The sequence below is a fragment of the Mus caroli genome, unplaced genomic scaffold, assembly GCF_978045245.1.
Source record: "Mus caroli unplaced genomic scaffold, Mus_caroli_1 scaffold_10, whole genome shotgun sequence".
In the NCBI taxonomy this organism is placed as follows: domain Eukaryota; kingdom Metazoa; phylum Chordata; class Mammalia; order Rodentia; family Muridae; genus Mus; species Mus caroli.
This window is the reverse complement of record NW_028227265.1, coordinates 102878175-102885244: the sequence shown is the minus strand read 5'-3', so window position 1 is coordinate 102885244 and position 7070 is coordinate 102878175. Positions and strand designations below refer to the sequence as shown.

The 7070-nt window shown below is 48.1% G+C and overlaps 1 protein-coding gene across 1 annotated transcript; it reads right to left on the bottom strand.

The window, feature by feature from the left end:
* Positions 1 to 633: 633 nt before the first annotated feature.
* Positions 634 to 6117, bottom strand: Got1l1 (glutamic-oxaloacetic transaminase 1 like 1). The gene is made up of 9 exons (XM_021170709.2): positions 5949 to 6117; positions 4007 to 4188; positions 3527 to 3638; positions 3164 to 3273; positions 2840 to 2932; positions 2597 to 2747; positions 1557 to 1722; positions 1091 to 1233; positions 634 to 844 (listed from the first exon to the last, which is right to left on the bottom strand). The coding sequence occupies exons 1-9, from the start codon at positions 6061 to 6063 to the stop codon at positions 702 to 704; spliced, it is 1215 nt and encodes a 404-aa protein (XP_021026368.1). The 5' UTR covers positions 6064 to 6117; the 3' UTR covers positions 634 to 701.
* Positions 6118 to 7070: the final 953 nt, after the last annotated feature.

The window sequence follows — 7070 nt, the reverse complement described above, 5'->3', positions numbered from 1 at the left end:
GTCTTTTTCTCTTGTCTGTGGATCAGGATGTAAGCTCTCAGCTACTGCTCCAGCCCCATGCCTGCCTGCCTGCCTGCTGCCGTGCTCCCCTCCATGATGGCCATGGGCTCAGCCTCTGAAACTGTAAGCAGGCCCCCAATTAAATGCTTTCTTTTATAAGTTGCCTTGGTCCTGGTGTCTCTTCACAGCCATAGAGCAGTAACTAAGACAGCACTTTAACTTTGATCTCTTTCTAATTTATTCTGGCAAAGTAATTTTAGGTGTGTTTACACATGAATTTTAGGCCAACTTTTTGATCTCTCAAGCATGACTGACATATTAGGGAACGACTCCAGCACAACGTAGCTCCTGTTTTTAGAAGAAACAGCAGATGAATGTTTCAACTGCACACACACGCACCACTAAATATCTACCAACTTCTGTTTGCTTAGTTACTAGCCACTTGGCTAGGAACTAAACCATGTCCTGTGAAGGTAATTGTTCTTACGCTCCCCTCCATCGAACCCCAATCTCCTGGGGTTGGAATTTAGGGCTCTATGTATGCTCAGCATGAGTTGCACTGAAGTCCCCTGACCTACTGAGGCCAGCACATTGCACAGAAAAGGAGAACATAGCAATGAATAGTTCCTCCAGGATTTTTATTTTCAAAGACAACGTAAAGCTTTCGTTCCAGTCAGGAGCAGTTTTGAGAAGACACCCTCTCAGCCCTCTGTTAGCATCACGGCCTCATGGATGCTCTGAGTGATGTAGTCTATATTCCTGGCATTGATGCAGGTGAAGTTGATCCGGCTAGTCTTGGGCAAGTAGATATGTTTCTTCTTGACCAGAAACTCCACCTGTTGATCTGTGACAGTCACAGAACTCAGAATTCCTCTCAAGACCATGGGGGAAGAAATACATAGGATAAGAAATGTCAGCATATGGGGGGAGGGATCCTATAAAGGTCTCTGAAAGCGGCCCCACTTCTACAAGGATGTCAAGAGGAAATCCTGCAGCAAAGCTGGGGGCTGCTCAACTACTCCATGCAGCTCAGTGTGAAGACACAGAGCTGAGGTCAGGAAGGGGAGAGTCTCCCCGTTCTGAAACTTACAGTTGAGTCCCAGATAACCATGGGTCCCGCTCTGTCGGGTGATGTGATCCCACGACCCAGGGGTCCCTAGGAGCCGGAGCTTCTCCTTCACTTTCTCCTTGATCAGCATCATGTTCTCCACCACACCCTTGAGACTCTGCTTCCTACCAAGGAAAGAGCAGGAAACTGGACTGCAAAGGCCTACTTGCCTTCCAGCTTGTCTCCCCCGCCTTCCCATCTTTCCACAACAGGACCCGTGTCAGGAAACACAGGGCCGGAACCTGGTTTCTGTGGTGCCTGGGGTGGGAAGGAGGTTTGATTCTGCCGCCCTTTGGGTCTTAAACATCTCTGAAAGGCCTGTGTGTTAAAGGCTGACTCACTATTGGATGTCTGAGAGAGTTAGGTCATTGGGGACTATAAGAAATCCCATTCCTAATAATTACACGCCCTTGCCACCCATTCCCACCCAGACCCTCTCTCCCTTTACCATTCTCCAAACAGAGCGGGGTTGCAGAGGATGGAGGTGATTATCCGAGCGCCCGTGGCAGGAGGGTTTCCCCACAGGGCCTGGACATAATCCATCAGCTGGGAGAGGACACACAGCAGGTGCTGGTTGTTGAGGGCAGCCACGACTAGGATCCCCACTCCTTCATCTGCAGCATGAAGAAGACAGCCTGGCCCTCAGTCTCCTCCTGTGCAGAATCTCACTTACACCCTTCCCTCTGACCTTGAAGAGAAAGGGTTAAACTACGGAGCCACCAGCTCAGCCCTCGGAAGGTGGTATTTGGCCCCAAAAGTTATCTGGACCTCCTCTTGTAGAAAGAGTATCCATAGGCAAGGGTGTGTGGAAGGGAGGAAGGGCTTAAAGAAGGTCAAGTATCTCCTCTTCGGCGGCGTTCGGCCAAGGGGCAGAGGCTGGAGAGGGTGGAATTTTAAGTAGGACAGGTGTGGGTAAGTAACTGGGTTTAGTCACAGAGACCAACTAACTCCTAGTTCACTGCTGTTCTTTTTTTTTTTTTTTTTTTGTTTTTACGAGACAGGGTTTCTCTGTATAGCCCTGGCTGTCCTGGAGCTCACTTTGTAGACCAGGCTGGCCTCGAACTCAGAAATCCGCCTGCCTCTGCCTCCCGAGTGCGTGCGCCACCACGCCCGGCCCACTGCTGTTCTTTACTGCCTCCTGTGTGATTTCTCTGGAGTACTAGGCTCCTTACAGAGGGTAAGTGATGTCAAAAATATTTATCTTTTGGAGGAGGGATATGGGAAGGCAACAGGGAAAAATATGAGGAAGTACAGTGTCCGGGGTGTGTATGTGTGTGTGTGTCTGTGTAAGAGGTAAGAGGGGATGGAGAGAGAGAGAGAGAGAGAGAGAGAGAGAGAGAGCGAGTGAGAGAGAGAGAGAGAACAGAGAACATTATAAGAAACCCATTGTTTTGTAAGCTTACTAAAAACAAACCAAACATTGCTTGCATGATAAATATGGCTTCAATTCTGCTCCCTATTTCTCCCGTCCTTCTGCCCATAACATACCATAAATGCCAAAATTCTTGGACAGAGATTGGCTGCAGAAGAACTCCAAGCCCAGGGACACAAAGTACTGTAAGATTTTGCTATCTTCCTCGAGGTCACCAGTGGATAAACCTTGACAGGGAATGTCAAAGAATGGGAATATCTGCTTGCTCTGAAAGAGAAGGGAGAGATGAAAAAGGCTGAGGCCCATGGGGGTGAAGCAGATGGGGAAAGAGGGGGCCGGTGGCCAGAAGCTGTGTTCACCTTAATGACAGACATCAGTTTCGTCCACTGATTCTGTGTGAACTTGCAATCAGTGATGTTCCCAATCACAAGGATGCTGCCGACCGGAATATGCTGCAGGAAGACATTAGTCGTCTTAGCAAGGTACCCACCGCTACCATGCAGAGGTAACACCGGGCATTTAGAGTGGAGACAATCTCTTGGGTTTGTTCTCACTAAAAAGCCTGACAAATCTAAACCCAGCAGGGGTCCTGAGTGGGGGCAGGCGGGGGGGGGGGGGAGGGAGATGAGGTCATAAATCAGGTCTGGGAGGAGATTCTGAGTAAGGGGTTATGAAGGGTCTACCTGGAGTACTTCCACGAACATGCTGGGGTCTGAGCAGAGATCACTGGCGTTCCAGATAGAGTACTCATAAACTATAAAGCCCATGTCCTGGAAGATGAGTCCACACTGTTCTGTGGGGACACAGACCCCCACCAGCTGGGGTCCGTAAAAGTGGAGCAACGGAGGCAGGGATACCAGAGAGTGGGGAGGGGATTATTGACAGACAGAAAGACAATAACAAGAAAAGGTTGGACGTAGCTTCGAATAGCCACCATTTTTCTCTTGGTAGAAAATGAGGGTAGGAGTAGAGATTATGCGTGGGACAGGAATTGGGAACAACAGGGTGTGGGATCTTCTCCTGTCCTTGGCCTGGGTAACACTTACCTTTTTGACATGAGACGATACAAACGATTTTCACATTCTTACGCCACGTCTTGAGGAACTGAGCCCCAAGCTGGAAGGCTCCACTCTCACCAACGATGTGCACACCCCCAACCTGTCAGCAAGCAACACGGGGAGAGAATGTTTGAAAGAAGCAGCACACCCCAGACTAGAATTTTCTTATTTTTGGTGCTGGGGTTGAACTGAGGGTCTTATACATTTGGACCATTCCAGCCAGTCCTCTTCTCCCCCCCCCCCCTTTTATACTGAAATGCTCTATTTATAGTTTCCAAATCAGCAGCGTGCATGAGTGGATGCAACTTAGTGACAGAACGAGGACTTGAGTTTAGATCCCAGCTTTGCCCCTCAGTACAAAAGGCTTTCAGAGTCTCGGGAATTGCCTCTGTCAAGGTGGAGGCCCCTGCATGGTCCCTTGTGGGCTTTAAGGTCACGAAACCCTGTCTCTATCTCTCTGTGTCTCACCCTTTTCTCTGCAATGGCTTGGCTGTGCTTTCCAAAGAGCAGTTCCAGAGAGGACTGGATGAATGATTTCAGGCCCACCAGGGGCAGGTACTCATAGTTCAGAGAGGGGTCCTCTGCAATCTGCAGGCGGGTCTTGTGCACCACAAGAGAAACCCAGGGATGGCCTTCTTCGGTCATGCAGACTGTGGAGAAACTTCAAAGGGAGCTCTGTATACCCCGCCTGGGGCAGCCCACAAACCACAAGTTTGGCCTGTGTTTCTTGGTGATTTTCTAAAGCAGCCCGTGAAAGTTGACTTTTTTTTCCCCCTCCCCTCTTTGCTGATTCATTCTTTTCAGAAGACAGGGAGCTGTTAGTGACTGTGTTTCGAAACAAAACAACACAACCACCAACAAAACCCACAGCTAAGTCAAGGCCCATACTTGTCACCCCTGCACTGGGTGGGGGTGAGGTGGAGGCAGGAGGAGCAGTTTTAGGCAAGCCTGGTACAGACTGAGTTTCAGGTTTATCCAGAGATGTAAGCAAGATAAAAACAAAACAAAACAAAACAAAACAAACAAAAACAAAAACAAAAAAAACCAAAAAACCCCATAAACAAAACAAAACAACAACAAAGCCAGCGGAAACTGTTTCGTTTGATTTTTTTTTTTAACTTTATGTATATGAGTACACTGTAGCTGTACAGATGGTTGTGAGCCTTCATGTGGTTGTTGGGAATTGAATTTAGGACCTCTGCTCGCTCCAGTTGGCCCTACTTTCTCAGTCCCTGACTCGCTCCAGTCCAGTTTTATAAGCAAGTACACTGTAGCTGTCTTCAGAAGCACCAGAAGAGGGCGCCAGATCTCATTACAGGTGGTTGTGAACCACCATGTGGTTGCTGGGATTTGAACTCAGGACCTTTGGAAGAGCAGTCAGTGCTCTTACCCGCTGAGCCATCTCTCCAGCCCTCGTTTGAATTTTAAAGGTTAGGATTTACATACAAAATGAATCAGGCATTTCATGATGTCAAGGCCTGATTTCCATATATGAAGGTCTCTGTCTCTGTCTGTTTGTCTCTCTCTGCATGTCTCTTCTTTGTCACCTTCTCTGGCCCTCTAGAATCAAGCACCCCTGGCTGGCCTTGAACTTGCTATGTAGCTGAGAGCACCCTTGAACATCTGATCATCCACCTCTCAGTGGCTGAGAGTTCAGGCATGCGCCATGCCTGGTTTATTTGATAGGGAATTGGGTGCAGGGGCTTCAGGAAGACTATGCAAGCCGGTGTGTGTGTGTGGTGGTCCAGTGGTTAAGAGCACACACTGCTCTTGGAGAGAACTCAGCATTTTCCATTCTCAGCATTTTCATCAGGCAGCTCAAAACCATGTGTAAATCCAGCTCTGGAGAGAAATCAAGGCCTCCTGGCTACTGTCTCAAACCCTTGCATGAATGTACACACGTATACTCTCTTTCTCTCATACACATACCTACAATTAAAAAAAAAACAAACTCAAACAAAACAAAACAAACACACAAACAGAAACCTATGAAAGAAGGAGAGAGAAGCAAGGTATGTTGGTGCCTCCAGTCCTTGGGAGGTAGAGGCAGGACCAGAATCTACCCAAGATCATTTGCAGCTATTTTGTGAGTTCAAGGCTAGTCTAATTTACATGGGACTGTAAACAAAACAAAGGAACACCATAGAGAACTGGGAGGAACTAGAGGGGATGAAAAAAAAAGGAGGGGGTGAGAAGGAAGAAAACTTGATTCCTCCCAAAAGTCCCCAGACAGGGCATGAGGTGACTTGGGCTATTCACTGATCTCTGCTCTGGGCAGTTCCCTTAATAAATGAAAGCCTTTCCAGCAGCAGAGACATGAGTTATTCTTCAACCCTCCACTAGGGACACTGCCCACATACAGCCAGTTGAAAGGTAGACAATCTTAAACCCCGAAATGACTGGCTCCTACCTTTGTAGGCCAGGAACAACTTGCTAGGATAGCCATCTTGCCTGTAGATCTTTAGTAAGCTGCCTTCTAGCTTCTGGGCTGTGGGTACATCCCTGAACACAGAAAGACTGGTCATAGTTGAGCACGTGCGGCTCCAATAATTTCAGGCCTCTTTCTTCCAGAACCTTGGCAGTGCTGATGCACAAGGCTATGGGGCAGTGAGTTGTCAGAGCAACAGAACCTCAGGACTCCCAGTCTCCAGGGTAGCAATGTTCAGGACGTACAGGAACATTCCATGGCCCTGGAGGTAAGTGCCCAGGGAGAGCAAGCAACAGGGAAGAGTAAACAAGCCCATGGGATTCCCAGGCACTTTCTCCCAACTCATTGCTGGCTATAGCTCCCGAGCCATTCACCTGAAATAACAAGTCAGTCTCTAGAAAACCGGACAAAGCTGTCAGCCAGTGAGCTAGACAGGGCTGCCCCAACAGAAGCAAACACCCCACGGCACACAGCAGCGTCAATCAAGGGTTATCTTTAACTTCCATTTTGCACAGGGTTAGAGCAAAGAGCTCAAGTCACACTCTGATGCAAGTGTTCTCTTTTTTTCTTCCATTTTGTTTTCATTTTTTTAGGGAGCAAACTCTGAGTTTATCAAGAAACAGTTTTTAATATACATTTAAGGTGGGTGTGAAGGGAGGGCAGGCAGCAGGGACTGCAGAGACGGGATTGGTCAATGTATTAGGACTAAGTGACCGTTTTAATATTCGGATTTAAATGGACCATTTGTATCATCCACTCCAAAGCTCAACGGGGAACAGCATAGAAATTATGGAAAGAATGTAAGAGCTAGAAGAAGGGACAGGGACAGTTGAGATGAGAGGACAGGTGTGACATGGTCATTGCACTCTCAAACTCCCAACAACTGTAATTACCTGCACAAGGTAGGACTTTATGCTGGTTTGTTTTTCGTCAAGTTGATACAAGTCCTCCAGGAAGAGGGAAGTGCTTGAGAAAAGGCCTCCATGAGGCCAGCCCGTAATGTAATTAGGGTTGTAAGCAGGGCTGTGTGGCATTTTCTTGATAATGACTGATGTGGGAGGGGGCAGCCCACTTTTGGAGGTGCCATTACTGGGCCAGTGGCCC

What these genes read in the sequence shown, in the direction of transcription:
- Got1l1 (XM_021170709.2), bottom strand. Translation starts at nt 6,063, where the DNA reads ATGACCAGTCTTTCTGTGTTCAGGGATGTACCCACAGCCCAGAAGCTA. An exon ending in TGTTCGTGGAAGTACTCCAG is followed by an intron (nt 2,933 to 3,163) that starts GTAGACCCTTCA and finishes GTCTTCCTGCAG; the next exon opens with CATATTCCGGTCGGCAGCAT. An exon ending in CAAGAATTTTGGCATTTATG is followed by an intron (nt 1,723 to 2,596) that starts GTATGTTATGGG and finishes TTCATGCTGCAG; the next exon opens with ATGAAGGAGTGGGGATCCTA.